At 37.5% G+C, this 26513-nt stretch overlaps 1 protein-coding gene across 2 annotated transcripts in view; it reads left to right on the forward strand.

Moving 5' to 3' along the window:
- The window catches only part of btbd11a (BTB (POZ) domain containing 11a), a 289012-nt gene that overhangs the window by 238144 nt on the left and 24355 nt on the right, over nucleotides 1-26513 (forward strand). For both annotated transcript variants that reach the window (XM_049473317.1, XM_049473318.1), the window contains exons 3-6: nucleotides 306-513; nucleotides 11249-11401; nucleotides 18896-19061; nucleotides 24150-24239. In XM_049473317.1, the coding sequence (XP_049329274.1) occupies nucleotides 306-513; nucleotides 11249-11401; nucleotides 18896-19061; nucleotides 24150-24239 (617 nt within the window). The remainder of the gene's footprint in view (nucleotides 1-305; nucleotides 514-11248; nucleotides 11402-18895; nucleotides 19062-24149; nucleotides 24240-26513) is intronic.

The following is a 26513-nucleotide window of genomic DNA, read 5'->3' on the forward strand; positions in this document are numbered from 1 at the left end:
AACACATATTGAAATTCTAAGCTTAATGTAAATAAACAGAAATGATTTACTCAAATAAACAGTTTTCAGGAGAGAAATCTGTCTAAATAAACAACATGGCGACACCCTTGTTCCTTACTATTGTCGTTTAAATTGCACTGTAAAATCGGGTGCACCTTATGCATGAGAATAGACCAGGAAATAGACGTTTATGGATAGTGCGCCTCATAATATGTTGCATCTTATAGTTCAAAAACTCTTCATACATCAACAGACTATGTCAGTCTATAGCGACTATTAACAAACCCCCATGTCGCCCCCTGCAGGTGACCTGGTGTCCCGGGCTATGCACCACCTCCAGCCCCTCCACATCAAGAACCCCAGCAACGGAACACCCCAGCACCAGAACCGCAGCGGACCCATCCACTGGGAACCAGAGGCTCTCTACACGCTCTGCTACTTCATGCACTGCCCGCAGATTGAATGGGAGAATCCCAACGTGGAGCCCCCGAAGGTCGCCCTGCACACAGAAAGGTGAGAGCAAATACACCACGGAGAATTCCAATGATTATTTATGATGGAGTTCAATTTCAGCACTGAGACTGTGGTTAAGGAAGTCATCAGCAAGGAATACTTCTTCATAAATCATAGTTTAGGCCAGATCGAAACCGCTCCAATGCACATAGTTGCTTAAGGCTGGTTTGGATTGCCTCTGGGCTGTTTTAGACAGTTGTGTGGACTCCTGGGGGGTAGCGGTAGAACTCAGGGAAAAGTCTGAGAAAAGCAGATAATGAAGATTTTTCTAGAGGTCAGAATATTAAGACATGTACTGAGAGACTCATACAAATGTTCTTGACTGGAACTCCTGAAGCTCACCAGAGTGCAGTTTATTTAAGCAAATAATTATTGCTTAATAATTGTACCACAGTTCCATTATTGCTGTTTATTTAAAGATTCTGCGTTAAAGAGAAGGAGGAAATATGATCGGTTTGGTTATAAACATTCTGCGTGTTAAAATAGTTCCATTGCTGCTCTGCTTGTAGCTGTACTGTAATCTCTGCATTATCGGCCATTTCATTTTAAAATTGTGGAAATCTAAGCTTACTGTAAATGAACAGAAGGGCTTTACTCACCAAAATAAATGTTTTTTTAGGAGAGAATTCTGTGTAAATTAAAGTCCAGTGCTCGTTTAAGTTAAAATATATATATATTTGTTTTTAAGAATTAAAGTTCTGTTTAGTTCAGAGACCTGCAGAATTACACAGAGACCTGCAGGAATATATATATATATATATATATATATATATATATATATATATATATATATCAATATTTAAGCTTTTATGTTAATAATAACAACTCCTAACCTGATATTGGTGGGTGATAATGTGTGTAAAAATGCGTATTTTCGAGTCGCTGGTCTTAATTATTTATGTGAGACATGGCATTCCTGCACTGTGACTCTATGGGATCCAGCGGCTCCTAGTGGTATTTAATCACATCGCATTTGGTTTGTATTTGGTTTGTAAGCGCCGCATCGTTGCTGGGTTACCTGTATGTGGCGGACTAATACATGGAGAGCTTTGGTTACAGTGCATTACTAGCTGATAATGTCACTAATAAAACACCTCTCAGCCAATCACACACATTGCAGGGTCAGAACTAACTGTGGTATAAACAATAATAAACAACAAACTATAACTCTGTTTACTGATATTTCTCGCAGTTCTCTCGCTTCTTCAGTGCCAAATGGCACTTTTGGGACTATAGGAAAAATGCTAGACAACACAAGTAATGAAGAAATCTGTGTAACCTTTTACAAAATGGGACCTTTTGATGTCAAACCAATGGTAAAATATATGTGTACATTTATTTGTATTGTATTGTAGCTTTGACATCACAAGGTCACATTTTGAGGAAGTTATTCACAACATACTTTGTCTGTTATTTTTTCCAATGGTTCCTAAAGCAAGATCTGCAGAAATACACTGTCTGGCCAAAAAAAATTGCCATCTGTATTTAAGTAAGTCAATGATGTGGGGTTGGTTGATGCTGCAGTTGGTCTGCAGGTTTAGGTTCAGAAACAGTATGTGCTGAATACTGTACTGACCACCTGAATATACTGAATATAGACCAGGTTATTCCATCAATGGATTTTTTCTTCCCTGATGGCACGGCCATATTCCAAGATGACAATGTCAGGATTCATGGGCATAGAATTGTAGAAGAGTTCAGGGTTCAGGGAGCATGAGATCATCATTTTCACACATGGATTGAGAGAGAGTTCACCACAGAGTCCAGATCTTAACCTCATTGAGAATCTTTGGGATGTGCTGGATGGAGAAGTGCTGCTTTGTGCAGTGGTCAGACTCTACCATCATCAATGCTGCTGCAAGATATTGGTGAAAAATGAAAGCAAGCCTGGATTTGAATAAATAAATCTTGTGACATTGCTGAAGCTTATTGAAACAATGCCACAGGGAATGCTTGCCACATTCAAAGCTAAAGGCCAGGCAGTGTATTTTAATTAAATGGGATGGATTATTGCAGGACATGATTAGGAATCTCTACAACTTCATTCCAAGATGTCTTGGATGTTGCGTTATACATTACTTTTGTATGTTTAGCTCAATAAATTCAGCCCATATTTTATAAATGTATAATCATTTATACTTCTGGGTACAACCACTTTATGGATTATGAGTGTATACTTATCATATTATTTCCTTTCTTCTGCAGACAAAAGGAGCCCATTAAACAATGCATTATTTCTAGGGACACTTCGGTGACTCCAGCCCCAGGTCCCTAATGATGGTATTTGTTTTACTACAATGAATGAGTAACAGCGTCTTCAGACTCCCACTAGTGAGTGTTAAAGAGGGGTGCTAATGGAAAGTTTGGGACAGATTTACACTCCAGTTTGACTGCAGACCTACCAGCACATCTCTGGATGGCTGCGTTTTACTCAGATGTGATATGAGAAAATCCCATCGAGAGGCTCACAGAAGACCCAGGCACTGCCTGACAGTAAAGGCGTAGATGCGAGTTGGCTGAATCCCCCGGGAACATCTACTCTCTCCTCATGGCTCATTGGGCTGAGGATACCCGTCCCAGAGCAGGGCATACTGTAAATGACAGAGGGATCACGGCTAGGAAAAGCAGGGTGTGAGGCAGGTGAAGACAGGGATGGAAATGAGGGGCGAGCCTCTGATAAAGAAGAAGAAGAAGAAGAAGAAGAAGAAGTGGCTGAAATGATGAGGCACGAATGATGAAGTGTTAGAGGAAGAAGAACAGGGAGCCTGAAAAGAACAAGAGATTAGAGACGGGTAAAGAGAGTTGTTGTCTGGAAGCCTATCAGACTGCGGTTGGTTGATCCTTTGTTGATGTGCTCAGCCACATTTCTTCAACCTCTCCCGGAGGTCTGTGACATGTAGAAGAATTAAAAGACTCTAATGGTGCCCCTTTTCACTGGCTCTCTTGCTTCCACTGTGTCTCTGATTATAGGTAGCACTTATTGGTTTGGATGCAATCAGCTACAGCACTTGTGTGTAGAACATCTGTTTCTATCTCCTTTATGACCGGACCAGACTACACGATTTTAGCCTGATTTTGACCCGATTTTGTCGGTGGCGACACATTGTGTGCGTTGGATCCAAATTTCATTGCTGGAGTTAGAATTTTTTGTATTTTATCGCCTAGTTTGACATGCTCAGCGACCTGCTCCCTGACTCTGACCAATAGGAAGCCAGAGCGTTCTGTGGCGCACAGAAGTAAACACGGAAATAGAAAGCAGGACAGTGCTCCTGCAGTTCACTGGACCAACGAAAAAGAAGAATAATCAAATAATCATCTAATAATCTACTTCATCCATGAGATATTCTGATTACATTCACTGAAACATAAGTAGCTACACCTTTACCATACCAAGTTCTCTCTGGAGTACAAAAAGCATGTAATGTCCATTTGGGTCACCCAGAAACGAGCCCACAGTCGCTTTTCCCCCTTTTTTTAGTTTCTTCAGCACAAAAGCACTACCATCACACAAAGGGCTTCTGTAGCCCTGATTGTCAGATTCTATGCTTCTTCCCCGCGATGACCTACGAACTCATGCGTGGACGCGGACGATGATTGGTCGGTGACTAACGTGTAGTGTTGCCAGTCCCCCGAGAACGACGCAAAACGACAATAACCTCTTAATCTGACATAGTGAACGTTGTGAGGGACAAAAATGTTGTGTAGTCTGAGCTTGGCATTAGTTTGTTCTCAAAATTTGGAGTAGATTACAATAGTTTATTTCCTTTCAAAAAAATAATATATTGCATAGTGTAAGACATTAATGTCTAGTGTTTCCACCTGGAAGGCTAGCTCAGAAGAGACCAGTTTATTTACTATGTTACCCTGTTTTTTACGCACACATGAACACACAGCAGTGCACAAATCCATAGGCTCATATATTAACAATCTATAATGCACTGTAAATTGTGGATCACTACATTTGGAAAAGATTCAGATACTAATCTTTGCATAAATGTAGATCAGTGGTCGGCAATAGGTGGCTTTAGTTTCCACCCGTTCTCATTTTTCTCCTTATAAGGGCGTTTTTCCCAGCCGTGTCCCAATTCACTAGCCATGGCAGTGGTAGAGTATTGGACCGCGACCCTAGCGACCCGGATTCAATCCCGTGTAAGGAGCTGTGTGTTTATTTATTATTTTTTTCCTTTCTTCCTTTCTGTTCTGCATTTGGGTTCAACAACCCTCTGGGCTGGAGAGCTACTAGTCTGTAGCACTCCATCCCATTGCACTTCATTTTCCAAAACATTTTTTTTTGTGGCTCGCCATGTAATGGCTTGGAAAATATCTAAATTATAAAATTAATTACCGACCCCTGATGTAGATAAAGCCTTCACTTACTTTTTTTCTGCCAGACCAGTCAATGTTTACTTGTGTTCTTTATAAAAAAGTAAAACAGTATAACAGTGTGTTATTAGTTTACTTAGATTGTGTCTGTCTGTAATAATGTAATTATGACTTAGTTATGAAAGTAATCAGACTATAATTTATTAGTTACCAATGCAGAAATGTAGGTAATTTGAAAGACTTTAATTATGTTTGTCTATATTTCATTTTTGTAAGCAGCGCAGAAATCCATGATGTAGGGTTGACATCATCATAAGTGTTGTCCTGCCAGCTTTACCAAAGTCTCATAGTGCAGTTAGCAGTGCTGTGCTCTCCATCACAAGTCATTACAAGTCACTGGAGCATCAAAATGATTTATAGCTGTAGTTTTAAGAGAAAAAATAAGTAATGCTGCTTTAATATGTTGGACATGTCCATTAAAACACTTCTAAAATATCTCTGTATCAGGAACTTTCCTAAATTACATTGTATCTCTATAGCAGGGGTGTCCAAACTACGGTCGCGGGCCATTTGCGGCCCGTTTCCTTTTTTGGAGCGGCCCGCGAGGTATTTTAGAAATAGAATAAAAGTTGGCCCGCTGTTAAGCAGGTTTTTATAATGTGAGATTCAAAGTTTGAACGCTAGGTGTCAGAAACGGGCCAAAGAGTCTAAAAGCGGAGAGGGTGCGCATTTCTAGCGCAGAAAAACGGGCCAAAGAGTCTAAAAGCAGAGAGAGTGCGCATTTTTAGCGCAGAAAAACGGGCCAAAGAGTCTAAAAGTTGCCGTAATTAAGGAGTTTAATATTAAGAGACATCGTGAAATTAAACATCAATTTGAAAAATCTTAGTTTACACAACACTGTCAAAGATAAAGATAGTAAGTCAAGTAAAATGGTGTGTAAATGAAAGTAATCAGGAAAAAAGTATTATTTAAAGAGGTATATTTCATTATTTGTTTTATTACAGAGTGTGGCCCGTGACTTCAAATATATTTCTCCTTCTGGCCCCCAACAAAAAAGTTTGGTTACCCCTGCTCTATAGCAATTCAGTTATTTGTAGCATTTTAAACAGATTAAGTCAAACCGTTAATATTTTTTGGAGGCCCGTTTTTTAAAAGCTCCATATCCTGAGAAGGGGAAACTCCCTTTAAATCCTCTGTTGTTTCTTCAATACCACTGTCTTTTCAGCCTATTACGACCTCTCTTTCTCTCTTTTCCAGAGCTGGATCGTTAGAGAAGCATGTCTGTGGATTATAACTCATTCTCCATGTGCAGGCATTGCTCTGCAGGGTGGGGTCTGGAGGGCTAGTCACACAGAGCAGAAGCTGAGGAGGGTTTGTGGTTTGTTTTTGGTGGAGCTGGGATTCCTGGCAGGCTCTCTTGTGGTGGGTAGGTGTCCAGGGAGGAAAGCTGTTGATTGTACAGAAGCTTAGCTGTGAAAAGGCAGGTCACAGTTAGAAAGCACGTTGGAATGAAGATAGCGCTGCAGATTTGTTTTGCAGCGTTTAATGTGTTTGAAATGCTTTTTAAATGTTTTATTGTTCTCAGTGTTCGGGTTACATTAAGCAGTGCTAATGCCTCCATCAGCGCTGGCTCTGAGACAGGGATTTACAGTGCATTGGCTTTTCTGTCCTGCAGACTAGATGCTTTTAACCACCACTGGGTGTGTACAGCCTGTGAATCTCAATGGATCAACATTTTCACAGCACTTTCTGTACAGTGAGTGGGCGGCTAGTGAAGCCGTTGTGTTCAGGGAAAACAAAGATGAACAAATAGCCCAGCCCATTTTAGAACCTGTTTCACACAGGGAGAGGTGTGTGTGGTGTGTGTGTTTGAGTGTGTGTTTATAAATTCTTAAGAGAAAATGTCAAGTTAACTTACCATTACTGGAGGAAAAGAATGGTTCTGATTATTTTTTTTGTAGAAGTGCTACCTTTTTTTAATTATGTAAAAAATATATACATATGTTTATAATAATAATTAATATATTTTAACCTTTTTTTTTTAGACCCTGCGTCAATTACAATGAACATCATGTCGTTTCTTTCTTTTTTATTCAAATGTTTTGTCACACAGAGAACTGATTGAGACCTGATGTACATGAGAATAGATCATAACCCAGCCAATGAAACAGTAACTTAGCCCCGCCCAAAACATCAGCAACACATACATTAGGACATGTCACCACTACAGAATAAATATGAGAAAGGAATACAAGCTCATTTTTACTATTTTTGTGATTTAGATCATTTATAACACTTTTTTTATCATGTTTAGGAATACAAATTGAGTAAATGGGGTTTATTTTTATATATATTTTATATTAAGATAGTAGTGTCTTATTTTGTGTGCATTAGAGACAGCATTCTTATATTTTTTTTCCACACTGAAACAGAATTCAGGTCTAAAAGGGTTAATTTTTTGACCATTCTAAACTCTTGTAGTAGTGCAGGCTGAAGCACAGCTGTTGCACTGTATGTTGAGATGATAACTCGCGACTTAGATGACCATCAGACATTTTTTTTATTAGTAATTAGTATTTAGTGCTTAAATTACATCATTCCAAATGATTCACTTACATTTGCTAGCCTGCACTGCAGATAGTTGCTCTGTGGGCTACATATATTTATAGTTATTAGCATTAGCATTCATTTGTGTAAAATTATTTTAGCTTAATTATGCCTTACTTCAATGATTCACATGAATTAAATCATTATTATTTAATATTATTTTAGTTAAAAGTGCAGAAACCCAGGTAATTCCAAATATTTTATTTACTAACTAACAAACTAACTACTAATTTCAAAATTCAAACCGTGGACTATAAGGTGTACCGTATTAAAAGGTGCACGATCAATGAATGTCTATTTTCTAGTTTATTTTCATACATAAGCTGTTGCATTTTAGGCAACAATAGTAAGGAATAGTAAGGGTGTTGCACAGTAATCTACACAGTAATCTTTCTTTCCTAAAATCATTTTATTTGGGTGAGTAATGTGCTTCCGTTTATTTACAGTAAGCTTAGATTTCCAATAGTATTAACAGCATGGTTAGCAGCAGCGCTAGTCGTGGTTAGCAGCATTTAGCGCTAGTGAATGCCGCCCGACAGCGGTACACTGAGAAACACAGGTAACCCAGGGCAATATCAGCTAGCGGTTTGTCCCACATAGCTTGTTTTAACATGGTAAACACGCAGGCTACAGTCCGATATCCTTACCTCTGAACAGCAAAAGACCTAGCGCTGCAGTTAGCGGCTAATGCTAATACTGCTCCAGCCTCAGTTATAAAACATCTTCACTAAAACTCCTTTATAACACTGTACTTCAGCTGAGTGGCTTCACTGCTCCTTACAACCTGACTGGTAAAATTTATGTATAAGGCACACATTTCGGGAAAATAGTGTGAAAAATATGGTAATAGCTCCTCTATAAACTTTCCAGTTAGAAACATACAAAAACAACAAGGTCAAATGGCACTATGCCATGTTTCTCTAACAGACTGGAAACAATTAAATTAAACACACATTTATTCTGTCTCCGTACGTCTTCCCTCTTCCCTCTTCCTGTTCTGGAATGGGTGTTGCTAATAAACAGCTTGTATCTGCAGCTCTCTCATTCTGACTGAAGACCCCTGACATGGAGCCGAACGCATTCAGCAGATTCTCAGCCATGCTAATTAGAGGCAGCTTAGCGCTGTAATTAGTAGCAATAGTAATCCCCCGGGAATGTTTACTGTTATCTTTCTATTCTGCCAGAATCTGCATGCAAATAAAACTGTTGTAAGCTTCATTTCTGCTAGAACAGCATATGTTACTGAAAAATAAATAACTGATTAAAAGAAATGCAGAAACAGTTTGAGAAAGTTTTCTCTTCAGTGAATCACACCTGAACGCATAAACATCTGAACCTGAATGATCAGAGTGTACTGTCTGCTAACAGCTTTCCTTATCACTTACGTAAAATCCGTAAATGAGGTATTAATGCTACTTTTGCTGCATTATATAAATGTGATTATGGAACCGCATACAGTAATTCAGTGGAAAATAATTCAGTGTCTTTTGTTGTGGTATTGCACAGGGATTCAGGCTGTCAGTCTATTTTTCTAACAACAAACATATAACAGCATAATATATAAATAAATGTATCGAAATATGTATCGAAATATGAAAAAAAATAAACCATTATGTTGTATATTAGGTTGAGTATGTTAAAAGCACCCTAGGTATGTTTATCTGTAAATCAAGAATTTTATATTATATTTATATTCTTTATTTAGATTATATTGCAGCTTATTAATTTTTTTCCCCAAGATATGGACGATATGGCCAGAATTTATATTATGATGTATTTCATAATTTTCATAATATGATATGTTTCATAATATTGTTAGTATCAGTGTAATAACATTATTCATATGAAAAATATAAAAAATCAATGTCAACAAAATGTCTGTACCTACAAAAATAAGGGACAGATGCTTATTTTTTTTATATTTATATTTATATTGATAATTTGTTTAAAAACATATTTCCTGATAAGCTATGCTGATTATTGTGTTGTGATAGTTTGTATTTTAAAGCAGCAAAATAAAAAAATGCAATTTTTTGCTCGTGGCAACCTATAAAGGACACATTTTGGATTAATGTGATGCAGTATTATTACCAGATATTGCATAAACCTTTGAATATAACTATAAATATGCAGTGTTATGCAGTTTTGCAAGCATTGTTCTGCCCACTTCACCAAAGTTACAGAGTGCAGTTAGCTGCATGCCGAGCCCATTTTGACCATGCTACTCTCTCAATTACAGCGAGAGGAGCATCAGAATCATTTCTAAGTTGTTGTTTTAGGTTAAAATGGTATTAAAATGGTAGTGTTGCTAAATAAGCTTTAGAAAAAACGGGGTAATTGTGACAGAATATCTACTTCCACCAGTACGTTGCATGTCACTTACTATTAAAGCACAGCAACATCTGTAATCTGTGGAAAATGATGTGCCAGTCATACACACACCAAAAAAATTAAGGTGATGCAACTCGTTCACTAATGACGCCATAGATTTGGATTCATAAATAACCGTTTTTGTGTCTTCATGTCAAATTTCACTAACTGCAATACCTGCAATTACTATAAATTAAAGGTGTGATATAATAAGGGGTTAAATTAGAGATGTGATGGTTTGGTACAGTGTTCTGGTTCTGTAACTTGGAAGGAGATCTAATTCTACCACCTGTCTCCCAGAGTTCCCTACATTTAACTGCAACCTGACTGAACAGAGCCATTAATCATATTCACGCTGTCAGAGAAAAATGAAAGAGCAGTCATGTTTTACAGCAGGAAATTAAGGGTCAATCCCAGGGTGTCCCGTTCATTGCCTGTCGTTTAGGGTTTGACAGTGAGGAGAAAGGTTGGGTGAAATAAGAGGAGCACAGATGTATGCTCAAAAAATCACTCACCGCCTTTTAGGGACCGTTTCTGGGATACAACAGCAACCACATAGTAACACTACACCAGCCACATAGCAACACTATGGAAACCATCTAGTATACCACAGCAACAGCTTAAAAGCAACTGACTAATAGTGGAATCCATTTAAGATGCACACTCATTCTGTTTCATTCTGCACTTCACTTCTTAAATTCACACTATTGACATACTGTAGGGTACCACAGTGACCACTTGACCTGAACTCCTGAGCAACCACCTGAAACACCATTACAACACCCGTGCAAGCACTTAGCAATATTATGGAAACTGCCTATACTATTATACATCCACTTAACATTAAAAGATCTCATGACCTAGTAATTAACAAAAAAAAAAAATTAATTGATGGTACCTTATGCAGGGTGGCATGTAGCCTTATTAACAGAGCCTTACAGTAGCAACATGGTGCTAAATTTCCTAGAACTAAATGCTGCATCTCGATCATGCAGCTTGCCATCAGCTGCCAGAGCCCCGAGTGTGCAAAAATTGGCCTTGCTCTCTCTGTGGGTGGGTAGATGGCACTCTCTCCACTTATAACTATAAATGGTGATGACGCTCAGCACAGGGCATCTGTGAGCTGATGTATCGGAAACAAGTCGCTGCGCTTTCCTCCGAGTGCGCTGTGATGCTACTCAGCAATGATTCATTAGCAGCAGTTCAAAAAGAGTCTTTACACTTCTTGTGTTTAGGCATCACTAGTGATGGGGGATATATAGCTGAGTAACAGATGCATAGGTGGGAAAATTAAGCAGATAAATTGGAAGAGAAAATTGGAAATAAAATAAAAAAAGAACTAAATGCTGCTATCCCCATGCTTCACTGATTAAGGAATGTTCAGTCAGTGTTTAGATTATTTTTTTTATATTCACTCTTATCTTTGTTCCTGCAGGCCGTTCATCGTGATGCCTCCTCTGATGGAGTGGATTCGAGTAGCAGTAGCACACACGGAGCACCGACGCAGTTTCTCCGTCGACAGCGACGACGTCAGACAGGCGGCCAGGCTGCTGCTTCCTGGAGTGGACTGTGAACCGCGGCAGCTGAAGTAAGATCCTGCATGCACAGACACATACCTCAAACATGGCTACAGCTTATGCATATGTAAGCTATGCACCACACCATGTTATTTCCATGATTTTATGGGCCCAATTCCTTTTCCCACCACATACACATAACCATCAGTGGATAAAAAAAACTGTAAAAAACGATAATAGAATTTGTTTGTTTACTCCCTGTTACTCACTGTGTCTCAACCTGATATATGTGCTCTAATGGAAGCCAGTGGTAGAAGTGTATTATTAAGATGTCATAGATGCCTGTCATGAGTCATGAGTGTTAAACTGTATGAGTAGCAATAGCAATAAAGATGTTAGCAACACAAAGTCCTCCCCACGCTGCAGACATCATGCTGTGTGACTGTTTTACATTAAGAGGCAGGAGCATGGTGAAGACTGTAGGTAAACACAGAAGAAGAACTAAACACTTAAGAAGAAACCACAGGGTGTCCAAACGTTATGACCACTTCCTTTATTCTACACACATTGTCCATTTTTAGCTCTGCTAAGCATAAATCATCAGCATACTATATAGACTGTGGTTGTGTAGTATCTGTTTCTCTGCATACTTTATCATCTCTCTTTCACCCTGGTATTTAGGGTGTGGTCAGGACCCCACAGGACCACCACCACAGAGTCATTCTCAACATTGCAGTAAAACTGACACGGCGATGCTGTGCTAGTGTGTGTTGTCTTAACATGATCAGAGTTTTTAAACATGTTGTCCTCCGTCTGTCCATTATATTAGACACTCCTGTTGCTGTACAGTTTGTGTTGGTCATCCTCTCTCTAGTTCTTCATCAGTGCTCACAGGACACTGCCCACAGGACGCCGTTGGGAGTCCAGCAGTGACACTGAGTTGTTTAAAAACTCCAGCAGCTCTGCTGTATGCTCAGTGGAGCTAAACAAATTAATAAGAGGTGTAAAAACAATCATTATAATGATAAGGTCATAATCTTATGTTTGATTGGGGTATATATATATATATATATATATATATATATATATATATATATATATATATATAGCTACAGTATATTAAACTTTTGTTTGTATGTTGCTTTGCTGTATTGCACTTGCATGGTTTTGACTCCCTTGAAAATAAATGTAAAAAAAAATACATTTTGCATATTCAAAAGTTCTAACTTAAGCTTTTTGGTACATCTACAAAAAATAAAAACTTACCCAGTCCTAATATGTACACAACCACACACAAATATATAGGAAGGTGCCAATAAAACAAAAATGCCTAAGTTATACTCACAAGTCGAGACACTGCACTTAACAAAGGGTTTATTGGGTGATTGTGTGGTTTATAGGAGATGGTATTTGTGTTTCCATAATAAACCATTTGTAAAAGTGCTGTAAGTGTTAGGAACCTTGAGTTTGTTAAATAAACCTTTCTTTTACTTTTTTTTTATTTTAGGACATTTTCACGCCAGGACTATTTGGTTGTTTGGTTTGTTTAAAAGTGACTCTGGTTTGTTTCTGTAATTACCCCAGCAAAAAGAGGTGATCTCTGTCTGGTGAGAACGTGATCCAGTTTCAATCTGACTATCAAATATACTCCTCAAGATTGAGCTAAATGGCTGTTCAGGTGCAGTTTTACCTGATTAATTACCAAGATAATTACTACAGCTATGAACAAATGCTGTCTCTGCTGCTGCTCAATGCTTCACACAGTTCTGACCAATCAGAAGAGACAACACGCTTGTGTGAAAAAAAAACACTTCAAGAAAAAAAAACTAAACAACTGATTCAGACCAGAGAAACAGGTGTGAAAAAGCCTTGAAAGTGTGTATGAGAGAAGAAGACTAGTGGCTTGTGCCTCGTTTGTTTAGAGTGTAAGTTAATTAAACATGCAGTCACCAGGTGTGGAAAAGGCAGTTGTTCTCAGTGGTGCACTCAGGGCAATTAAAGCCATAATTAAGTCTTAGAAATCCTTTCCAAAGCTTCAGGTCTGGAATGTTTTAATGACTGGAGCAGAGTGCCAGATTTTCTCCAGCAAGACGCAGTGTACTAAATAAAGTTTTAAATCTTAAACACTAAAACCTTTGATGAGTAAGAATCACAGGAGTGCTTTGGTCAAGTTTGCCAAAAAAAATGGGATGAGCATTAAGATGAAGAAGAAGCATCTGCCCTGTTAGGCAGTGTGTGCTTAGACAACTCTGCTTTCAGCTGAACACCAATACTGCGGAGGGTTCAAGGATGTTCTGCTGAAGGCACCAAACAAGCTTACAGACTTAAGAGCATTGATCTCCCAGTTTAAATGGAAGCAAGCACGATTACACAGCAAAGATACAAAAAAACATACTAGTGCAGAATGTCCAGTGAATTTAATCTGCAAAGTAAACTGGCCTTGATAAAACTTGAAATGACTGGTTCATACAAAGCTGTAACTGCTGTGGAGTTGTGTTTGGAGGTGGACATTATGATGAGAGTTTGACTTTTGTGAAAGCATTTCTGAAGCTTCATTAATGATATAACCCGCACGACCTTGGATTGCTCAGTGCTTACTTTTTTTAGAGACATTAATAATGTAAAAAAACGTAAATTCGCTCAACTGTATACCGTATTTTACAGACTATAAGGCGCACGGTATTATAAGGCACATTTTAAGCAACACAGTAAGGAAAAAAGGGGTGCCTAAGTGAACAAAACTGTAATTCTTAAAATAAAACATTTTCTTTTAAAGTTAAACAACCACTGGATGTTAATCTACACAGATTTCTCTCCTGAAAACTATGTATTTGGGTGAGTAAAGTGCTTCTTTAAAGGCTTGAATTTCCAGGATTTTAGCATGATTAGCAGCAGCGCTAGCCACAGTTAGCAGCAGCGCTTAGCGACAGTGCTACACTAAGGAACCCTGAGTGTTCCAGTAAGCCAGGGCACTATCAGCTAGTGGTTCATCCCATGTATCTTATTTTAACATGGTAATCACGCAGACTACAGCCCGATATACTCACCTCTGAGCGGCGAAAGTGCTAGCACTGCGGTTAGCGGCTAATGCTAATACTGCTCCAGCCTCGGTGCTGAAGAACTAAACTGAAACTCATGTATTTGACTGGGTTTACTGCTCCTTACAACCTGACTGGTAGAATTTATACATAAGACACACCATAAAGTCAAAGAATTAAGTGATAAAGTAGTGCGAAAAATACAGTATTTGTAAATGACAACAAAACTTGCAATGAAAAACTCAGGATAAAAATTCATGGTTACAAGCTAAAGAGAGGAAGTTGGCTGGTCAGTTGTTCTGCTCTCCATCAGTCAGAGACATCCTTCCAATATGTAAAGAGCCAATCAAAATTGAGAAATGAAGCACCATCAGTGCTTTAAAAATAATATCACAACTGTACATTTATTATTACAGAGAATGTAAAAAAAGTAGTTTAATTGAATGAAAAAGTCAAAGTACTGTGCAGGAAAAAAAGTATTTGCTTTTTTTTTATCTGCCACTGCTAATGCATTTTTTTTTGTGTGAAAACATCACGATAAATATGATGTATCATAAAAAAGTATTTAAATAATGTGATATAAAATTTAACTTTATTACTCAGCTCTATTACAAAAATATAGTTTTATTATTTTACCATTTTTTCAAACAATGTTCATCTGCTTTACACAGTTATGTGTATATACTGTATGACTTGATCACATACATCTAATAGACAAGTTTTCTTCTTTTTTTATTGATAAATTCCTTTGCTTCTTATTGTTATTGTTATTGTTATCGTAATCACTGCCTTTTAAGAACTTCTGTTAAAAATTAAATGCACCAGCATGATATAAATGTCCCTGTGGGTTATGCCTACATGTTATGCCTACATGTCCTAAATGTTTTGGCCAAGTCAGGGTAGCATAGAGAATTATCCCACACACTGGGTGCTTTTTGGCTTTTGATAAGAAGTTAATATACTGTATAGCTGTTAGTTCATCCAAACAATTTGATTGGTTGAGCTGCGGATCTCCAGTTGCTTAGTAACAGCAATGGACACTTTACTCTGTAAGCTTTTAGACTTGGGTACCTGTTGTACAAAACTAATAGAACACCCAAGGTTGTGTGTTATCAGAAGTATTATCAGAGTTGTGATGATTTATGGTACTCTCGACATGTGATCTGATGTTATTGTTGATAACAGATAACCTTGAGCTTTCTATTACTTCTTCTACACTTCATTCTACACTAGAATGCAGTATTATCTGGGTTCTATTAGGTTCATAATTTCTTTATTGAATCAGATAGCATTCAGGGACAGTTCTGTATTGCTCTAGTACAGATCTAAAGATGTAAACTCTGGACACTTTTAACATGTGGTCAATGGGTTAATGTGGATTAATATTTGGGGTAATATGAGCTCTTATGGCTCTGTACTGGACTGTAGCCCTTCTTTTTCTCTGCATACATAATTATCCTTTATTTATCCTGCTCTTAATTTGTCAGGACCCCAGAGGATAGACCACCACAGAGCATTTAATACTATTTGGATGGTGGGTCATCTATTCTCAGCACTGATTAGCATGGTGGTGGTGTATGAGGTGTTAGTGTTAACCCTATCCAGACTTAATTTGGAGTTTCTCGGGGGGGAGTTTCTTGGGGGGAGTTTCTCGGCGCGTCTATGAAAAATATTTCACACTTCCAAACTCTTGCGTTTGGACTGCAGTTGAAAAAAAAACAGGAGGACCAGTGAGTTTTTTGTCTTTATTGGTCATGTGACATCGCTTTCAGTAGCTCCTCCATTTCCTCTCGCTGTTGTGTTCACATGGATCTCTGTGTAAACGCGCGCCCAAAGTATAATGAGTAGGCAGTGGACAAATATCAATTTTATTAAATGCGAGGTGACGATTGTCGTTTCAGACAGGAATAAAATCACAGAGGACCCTCCATAAAAGAAAAAAATGTTGTTCATAAAGTAAAGTAAACCAATCAGTGTGTTACTTGCTATTCCCTTTAAGAGCCATGGTTGCTCTGACTTTGGCAGATTGCTATCTTAACAGTGCAGCACTTCTGCCCTTTTCAGCAAATGAAGCCTTGCTGCTTGTTTATGCTGTGAAGGTGGGCGAGCTGGGAACAGCGTGTATGTTTTGTGTATGTGTAATGACCAACGGTGTGTACGTAGGTTGACTTGCGTTGCCAAGATAGCAATAAACGTCCAACTGTTGATTGTTGTCAGGGTTCAGTTTAGTCAGTGGTGCACTTGTTTTTTTCAGTGGCCAAGTTGAAGTTGACTCTAGATCTATATTCCGGGATATTTTATCTGATTTCCGGGCTTCAGGGAGCCGTTATTGATATGCGGTAGACTCCCGAAACTTCCGTAAGTCTGAGAATGACCCACCCCACAAATAATACCTGCTCTGTGGTGAACAACAGGGAAATTGCCTTTCCTTTATGAGCACATCATTTCCAGGAAAGGGGTACATTGTTACTCTTCCACTTATCTTCACAGTTGGAACTATGCATTCAGGCAAGCAGGTTCTCCTGGTATCCACCAGGGAAGGGTCTTTACCCTGCCTGATGGTGACGAGTGAGTGATTCATCGTTAAGGGAAAGACTCCCAGATTCACTTATTAAAAAATATTTCAGAACACATGCTTTAGAATATAAAGCATAAAACCTCTATAATAGTCAGTCTAAGAGCTTTAGCAGTGTAGTGTATATTCTGAGGTCGTATGTAAATGCCTTGCGATGCTTTTGCTTGAATGCTGCTCCTTTGACAAATGTGGGTAATCTTTCCAAACAAACAAAGATTGCTTTAGGGCTGCTCTTTGCAATACTGCCATGAAAAGTGGTGCCGGCTCCAAATCAGTAACAGCCAGTATTACTGTCGAGAGCACAGCTGCCCTTAAAGTGGGGCTATTATGGTTCATACAGGCCATTAAGTACCAGAGAAATATTAGAACTGCTGCTTTTTTTCTGTTAAATAGGCCTACGGAAAACAAAGCAGGCTGTTTGTGATCTGTATTAATATCTAATTAAAGTCTGAAGGTAATTCATAACCATAAATGCCAGGGGCTGAATAAAGTAGATGCAATTTCTGTAAAAGGATTCATTTTTTTTATGTCTCTTATGAAAATATTTCTATTTAGTGACACAAGCTAAATGATTATGATTAAGTGTGAAGCAAAATGTGAAAGGAAGTTAATTGAGTTTGTCTTTTGAGTCCCGTCTTGTCTTGTCTGTTTTTTTTTTTCATCAAAAGTGCATCAATTAAAAAGCAGTAATTGATATTTAAATGAAAATGTTGCACATATTTACAGTACTGTGCTGTCACCATCAAAGGTGTAAAAAGTATTGACATTCATTATTCTGTAGATAGAAATATAGATATTAGGATTTAAAATAGCCTACGTCTACTAGTGTACAAGTTTTAGTATCAACTCAAGATTTTTACTCTTTAAGTAAAAGTGTAAAAGTACTGGTTTCAAAACTACTTAAAGTATAAAAGCAAAAGTAATGTAAGAAGGAAAAAATGGGATTAAAAGGACAAAAATTTAGGCTGCACCACAAGAGCCTATAGTGCACTACCCCCCTCCCCAAACACATTTTTTTAAAAGCCATACCAACTATAATTATTCAAAAAAAAATACCAACTATTATTAAACTGTTAAAGTTGATAAATTTAGGATGAACTAGGCTCCCTGTTTTAGAATATACACATTGTAAATAAATGTATTTTAGTATAATATAAATATATTGAAGTAGCTTAGTGGATTATCAGAGATTTTAATGGTTCTTCACATTTACGCCTCTTTATTACATGTGTGGGTTTTAATGAACCAAAAGTGCTTCTTTAAGGGTATCACTCAAATAACCATTTGAAACACCTTTAAAGCTAAATTATTCTCCCTTTCTGAGCAAAAATGAATGTTTGGATGTTATGGTGTAACAGTCACATACTACATATACTGTAAATATATCATTTATGTAGGCATATATATTTTGCAAGACGGCCACTAGAGGGCAGTTCACTTTCACCATTATATGTGTATCTTGTGTAAGTTTTCAGAGAATATACATAAATATGGGTACATATAAATTAATTCAGAGTTTGGACATTGGAGTACAGGTGCTACTCAAAAAAATAAAATATCTTAAAAAATGTATTTAATAAAAAAATAAAAAATTGAATGAATTCAGTTCAAAATTTGAAACTCATATATAATATAATGATGTATTACACAGAGTGATCTATTTAAGCATTTATTTCTTTTATTGTTGATGATTATGGCTTACAGTCGATGAAAACCCAAAAATCAGTGTCTCAGAAAATGAGAATATTATATAAGACCAATTGTTACTTTTGGTGGTGTGGGCAGTGTGCCAAGTCCTGCTGGAAAATGAAATCTGCGTTTCCATAAACGTTTTCAGCTGTATATTATGGTCTGTGGCAGGGCAGTACTGTACATTCACTGTCCGATTGGTTAATTTTTTAAACGCTAACCAATTAACAGTGACTCAACTGTACTTGTGTTTTTATCTTCAGAGCGGATGACTGCTTTTGTGCCACGCGGAAACTGGACGCAGCTTCTACAGAGGCCAAGTTTCTGCAGGACCTTGGCTTCCGCATGCTGAACTGTGGCCGCACTGACCTGGTGAAGCAAGCGGTCAATCTGCTCGGACCTGATGGCATCAACAGCATGAGCGAACAGGTAAGACACATAAACAGCATCAAACACAAACACAAAAAGCATCAAATTATATAATGAAATTGTGAAGGGCAGTTATGCACATCGGGCAGCCAGTAGGGGGGCTGGAAGACAAAGGAGGAGAAATAGTAGAGTTGCGGTATCAACCAGCTGCACCTGTGCACCACACTATATAAACCTCAGTCAAACCAGATCTCACTGTCGCACCTTTGTAGAGTGGTGACCGGAAACAGAGGGTAAACGAAAAAAACAAGATTTAAAAAAAAAAATCTCAAAAGAAATTAAAAGGCTCACAAAAGAAGAAAAGAGTTCTGAAAAGAAGCCTCTAAAAGAAAAGAAAATATCTCAAAAGAAAGCAGAAAAATAGAGGACTAATCTGTGCTCAGCCTCTTTTGAGTTTGGTTATGTTTAAGTTTGGTTTATTTGAAGCTGAAAGCTGTCTTTTGCTGGTACATGCCATTCTGTGTACATTTCCATTGTTCTGTTTCCCGCCTTTTTTCCCCACACCTCTTCTGAGTTTTTTTTCCCACTCTTTCTCCAGTCTCCTTGGTGGAGAAACAGCTGCTTAAGCACATTATTTTACTATATTATTATTTTTTAAAATATTATTAGAAATGACTAATAAATAATATAACTACTGTACCTGTGAGTAAGAGTCTTATAAGCAATATAGTCATAGAGGTCAAATCTGACCAGATCTGACCAGGATAAGCATATACCTTTTTTTATATGAAAAATGTGTCGCTAATCTTCACTGTATACATGCAAAACATTATTTTAGTATCTAAAAATTGATTGGCAGGTGTTACACAGACCCTCGAGTGTCTGTGCTACTATAAACATCAGGCCGGCCATGGACTTTCCAGGTTCCAAGGAAGCCAGACTATGTGTATATATAATATATAAGTTTGATGTTAAAGCCGCCTTACAATACTCTCTCTTACAGCAGTTATTCTACCACCTGTAATCAGGCTTCATGCATATATTTTCATAGAAAAAAAATACATTTTCTGTTATACTTTGTCTAAATCAGAGCCCATGATGGCCTACAGCGCGCAAAACATCTACTGAAGATTGTAACATAAGCTAAATGTATTTGCACGCTATATCTCTTATGTACAGAAGCAGGTGCTAATCTAGATAAGCCTGTCTCGCTGGTGCAGCCGCACATTTCCAATCTCATTTTCCTCCTTATACAGGGAACTTTTCTGAAGTTCAATCAGGAAGGCCTGGGGAGAGGGAGATCTCTCTGAGAAAACATTGACATCCCTCAGATTCCCCTTAAGCCTCTGTTTGTGCTCGACTTTTTGTTGCCACTCGTGGGTCTAATGGATATCTGTAGTCCATGTCCTCCATCCGGCTGTCCTTTATAATGCCTGAAACTGCTTTTCTGTCATTTCTCAGGGAATCGTGTGGAAATGTATCACTCAGTCTGTTTATCAGAGCTTAGGAGAATTGCGTTATGCTTTAGAGAAACATTACATAATCTTTCATTTCTAAACTCTATAAAAATGCTATTAAGACATCTGTTCAATTATCATTTTCCTCCAAAATCATTAAGGAATAAAAAGAGTTTATTCTGCTTTTGTTGTGGTAGCTTCCACAACTAAATAGCATTGCTGTGTGGATTTGATTGCATTCATTGAAAAGAGCATAAGTAAAGTCATGCTGTTGAATGACCAGCATAAACTCCCAAACCCATCCCAAACGTATTAGAATGAGGACCATCATTCCATTGACTTCTATTATACCACAGTTAGTTCTGACACTGCAGTGTGATTGGCTAAGAGGCATTCTTTATGTGCCGCTATCAGCCGGTAATGCACTGTAAATTATGTTATGTAATAACAAAAGTTTGGGAGAAGGACCACGCCCAAACTCTACGTTCTAACTCCACCCCGTATCAATGAACTGCCCTATAAAAAAATACCTGACCTAACTAACTACGTCTCGGGATGAAAGTTTGCAACCCATCTCCTCCCCAACAACCCCCTTTATCTTCTCGTCCACTTCTTATTAAATAAAAAGGGGGGGATATAACTGCACGCTTCTTCAAGCACGCAGTTCAGAACTCCAGCCCAATTTTCCCTGAGTTTCCTCCCCTTTTTCCTTCTTCTTTACTTCTTTAGGCGTGGTCCGCACTTAGCAAACTGAAGCTCTCTATGTAATACTCCACCACATACAGGTGACCTAGCAACGATGCAGCGCTTACAAGCCAAATATGATATCTTCGCTGTCCAATGAAAAAAACTTATCTCCAAAACAGCTACTTTACAGGAGAGAGAAAAAACCTTGTAAACTTTCAGTGGATGTCAGTGTAAAATGAGTTTATTTCAGGTCATTTTGAAGAGTTTCTATTGGTCCGTTCATCAAGAAATTTTGTCACAGTGTAAGAGACAGTTTGTCTGTTTAAATTATGTAGCAAACTAAATCCTAAACCTCCCTGAAATCAACTTTTGCAACTTGGGATGCCTGCAACATTCTGTCTTGTAACACAGATTTTGGTCTGAAAAAAAATGGACATGGTCATTATCAGGATACAATCCAGATACTAATCATATTAAAACCAAGTAAACCAGGTCTCAACAGGGTATTTATCTCTTTGCAACAGAATTTCATAGCACTGTACAATGATTAAGCAAGCACTTAGACTGTTGCGCCACTCGAGTGTTTATATTTAGAACAGCAATGACTCACTTATGCTTTATTTAATTAATCTGCTTCATCAGTTTTTGATATGATAGTAAGTGCATATTGAAACAATAATACTTCCACTACAGTTGTTTTGTAATACAAAATAAGAAAATTAAAATCTCCACAGTCTCTTCTCCAATAATCACAAGCTGATGGCATGTTCCAAACTAGCAAAGTTTGCCTCAGAAGAGCGACTGATTTACACAATCTTGTAAAAAGGCACCAGGCCGTAAGCAGGAACAGAGAGCAGAGGGAGGAGGATATGATAAGAGCATGCAATTTCTGAGTCTAGCTGGGCTTCATTTCAGTGTACTTCAGTCTAGCAGACTGCTCTACACTTCCTATTATCATACTACTAAACAGATATGCCACATGAGGATGAAACTGAATGGAACAGTTTCTAGAGATCTCTTTTTTTACTGTATAATGTTTTCAGCTTAGTGTGCAAAACAGTGCAGCTTATTTCAAAGAGCTCATATTGCGGATGTCTCTTAGAAATAAAAATGCTGTTCTTCAGAAGCTCACTTCTGGTATTGGTATAGAGTTTTATATTTTAAACAAAAAAGAGTCACAAACACATGTTGAATCATCCACTAGACTGACATATTCCTGCTAAAATAATACATAATGCTGATATTCAGAAGCTCAACTCTGGTATTTCTTGAAATTTTCATATATATATAAAAAAACACATATTCCTGCTAAAATCATACTGTTGCTGAAAAACATGATCAACTTGACCAAGTAAAAAAAAAAACATTAGAGCCAGGCTTGACCAAAAACCAAATGCAAGAGCTGGTTAACCAGCATACTAGCTTATATTATGTTTTACATTAAAACACCAAAAATCTTACCATAAACATTTAAAGTCATTTTTTTCTCAAGATAGCTCTTAAAAATTTCTTAAAGATAAGTGTGTTGCGGAAAAAAATCCTTATAAGTGTAATTTAAGGGTTTTCTTGAAGGAAATCGTCATAAACTACTAAACTATTAAATCTTCCTTGAAGTACCCGTAAGTAATCCATTCAATTTAGCATAAAGCCCCTTAATGCTCCCTTCCCGTAGAATTATTTAAAGGAGCCAGAATCTCACCTAAACCCCAGAAGCAGAGAATATGGATCAATTCAGAAGTTAAGAAACAGGGAATTAACTAAACGTTAAGTGGAAGTAAACTTTACTGTTTATACTGTACATGAATACGTGAATGACATGATAGTTTCAAACTGAGCTCAGTTTCTACATACTGTCACTGTCACTCAAAACTGTCACACTAACAACTTCAACTGGCAACTTTACAGAATAGGTAAAACTCCTTAACTTTCCGTGAAAGACACTATATATACAGCTCTGGAAAAGAAAAATGAAGAGACCACTTCAGTTTCTGAATCAGTTTCTCTGATTTTGCTATTTATAGTAAAATGAACATTGTTGTTGTTTTATTCTATAAACTACAGAAAAGATGCCGAGCTTTCAGACCTCAACTAATGCAAAGAAAACACGTTCATATTCATGAAGTTTTAAGAGTTCAGAAATCAATATTTGGTGGAATAACCCTGGTTATTTTAACCACAGTTTTCATGCATCTTGGCATCATGTTCTCCTCCACCAGTCTTATACACTGCTTTTGGATAAATGTATGCCTTTACTCCTGCTGCAGTTCAGCTTGGTTTGATGGCTTGTGATCATCCGTCTTCCTCTTGATTATATTCCAAAGGTTTTCAATTTGGTAAAATCAATGAAACTCATCTTTTTTAAGGTGGTCTCTGACATACTGATTGGTTTGTTTCCTGTTATGATCAAAACACACCCATGATTAATTAAGAGAATTAGTACACAGCTTTTTTTCACGTTTTGATATGCACGAGGCATGATTTTCGCATCCTCACCCTACCAAAGGTACACAGACATGCACTAAATCCAACTGCGTGATGCTCGGTTGACGGCTTGCTTATAGATCATTAAAATAGGGCCCATAGAGTTTATGCAGGCTGGAAATTGATCCTGTTTGAAATCTTTATCAGTGTTTACACAGTACATCAAACTCGTCAGTCCTTTAACTCTACAATTACTGGCTTTGATCTCTCCCTGCTGTTTGCTGTAGTTAAAAGATAAGTATTTTTAAGTGTGCAAAAACCAAAAAGAGCACAATAGAAGCAATTTATTTGCCGAGAGCAGCAATTGCAGCATAATCAATATTCACTGCGGCTTCAATTCGGGGTAATCAGATCTATTCTGCCCACCGACAGTGAGGCTTAAAGTTCAAAAGCTTTAGCAAGTGCTTGAATTTGTGCTCCTCTTTCAGGAGTAATAGCCCTCTCTGTGCTTTCTGCTTTGTGTTCTCAGTCCCCAGAGTTATTCATAGCCACTGTGGGTTTTTGTGTGTGTGTGTGTGTCTAGGGGATGACCCCGCTCATGTATGCCTGTGTTCGTGGTGACGAGGCCATGGTGCAGATGCTGCTGGACGCTGGGGCAGATATCAACAGTGAGGTCAGTATTTACCACCCAGGGCTAGGGGTTACCTGGTCAGTATGAAACTGTCAGTATGCAGTGTGTCTCTGCCTTGTATTCGTTCTGGACTAAAGACTAACTTGTTCTGTCTCAGTCTCTGTCTCTCTGTGCTCTTCCTATACTCTCAGCATGCGCTGTAGGAAGTGTGTCGTGAGTGGTGCTGCTTTCAGAGTGCGTCTGCTTTAACCTATGCAAACTGTATCTAATTAAAAGTAGCTTCCTTTGTGTTTAATGCTGTACTGTTACAAAAAACCCATCCTGGAACTTTTTAAGCAATGGTTTAAAGTGGATGCACTTAACTGACTGTGTGGCATTAAGGTCAGAAGCATGAAGCAGCGTCTCCTGTAGGTGATCTGAATTTAGAGTACATTACATAAGTAATGACACTGGCAATCAGCTCTAAAAACATTAAAGCTAAAAAAAAATATTTAAAAAAATTTAAGCATTGGTGTACCACAGATTTTACATTAACATTAACATTAATGGCATTTGCCTGATGTTCTTATGATACTTTGAAGTGATGATTGAAAGGTCGTATATAGAGTACCACATACAGTACCAGTCGAATGTTTGAAAATGTTTAATTTTTTAATGATATTTCATATTTATACATTGTAAATTTAATATTGAAAATATTTAAGCTATACAGGAACACATGTGGAATTATTTTATAAACAAAAAGTGTTAAATAAACCAGAATTCTTCTAAGTATGAATGAGTTCACAAAATATTTCAGTAACATTTTCAATAAATTCCATGTCTATTAGACTCTATAAGCATTACCAATAACACAATATAATATGTATATAAGTCTGTATATGTTTATGAAAATGTACAAGACATTATATGCAAACATTGTGTTTATAATGCACCATAAACTGTGTCTGTAATATGATACACGTCTGGAAATGTGTCTTAAATATCATATATATCAGATATATTAATATAATCTTATGTGTCACATCTGTCACTTTACTTAGAGTTTACAAGGACACATAGTTAGTTACGATCTTGCAATGTGATTGGCTGAGACGTGTTATATGAGTGCCATTATCAGCTGGTAATGCACTGTAACCGAAGCTCTCCGTGTATTACTCCGCCACATACAGGTGACCTAGCAAAAAAAACGGAGCAGCAATGGAACTATTTTAACTTGCCGCGTGTTTATAACCAAACAGATCCTATATTCTTGTCCTCTTTAACTCAAAATATTTCAATAAACAGCGATAATAGAACTGTGGTATAATTAAGCTATAATATGTAATTTTACACGTTATAGCACTCCCTCTCAGGTATTATTGCTTAATTATAAATTATTATGATATACTATTATAATATTTAACATTAGGATAATTCTTGTGTGGTTAAAAGTAAATATAGCAAGTTTTGTTAAGGCAGCATTGTTAAGGTTTTTGGTATGGACATATAACAGCTTATTAACATCTGGTGATGATGCATTATGATCACAGGTGTATGATCACATATAATTAATATACTGTATTTATAGCCATGTTTATAATGGCTTATGAATGCATTGTGATTTTGTAATTTTACTATATATATATATATATATATATATATATATATATATATATATATATATATATATATATCTGTCATTTCAATTTTAATTTCAAATCGTAAGGGCTACAGAAGTCTGTGCTACACCAGTGCATTAAGACAGTTAATGAGATATATACAGAAATGTTGTTTCACAGTGGGAAATGCTTCATGTTTTTGACTCTGATCTAAAGTCATGTGATGCTTATATCTGTTATATCTGTTACACTTTGTCAGTCAGAGTTTATGTCTTCAAGTAGAAAGAGAGTGACTCTTGAGTGAAACATCAAGCAGCTTATCAGCGTTTTTTTGGGGGGGTTTTTACGTTTCCATCTTAAGAAATGTTTTTTTTTTAGACTGTCAGACTTCTGGAGTCTGCTTAGACTTTTCTAAAAGGTCAAACATGTCCAGCCGTTTAGAGATATCTGCCCATTGTAACAGCACACAAATAAACATGGATATTTCAGTCCAGCTCAAGGAGAAAGCCGTTAAGGCCAGATGAGAAGATCGTGCCGAGTTTGGCGTTTTGCTCATGAGTCACCACTCGCTACAGTCCTCCAGCGTTCTGCGTTTCCTTGCCAATTATCTCTCCTGCAGCCTGTCTGTCACTGCCTTTAAAATTCCAAAAGAGCCCAGCAGTGGGAGAGTAGGGTGCCTTAAGTTATGGTCAGATGCTTAACTAAAGCAGTGAGA

The sequence above is a fragment of the Astyanax mexicanus genome, chromosome 2, assembly GCF_023375975.1.
Source record: "Astyanax mexicanus isolate ESR-SI-001 chromosome 2, AstMex3_surface, whole genome shotgun sequence".
NCBI classification, from domain to species: Eukaryota; Metazoa; Chordata; class Actinopteri; order Characiformes; family Acestrorhamphidae; genus Astyanax; species Astyanax mexicanus.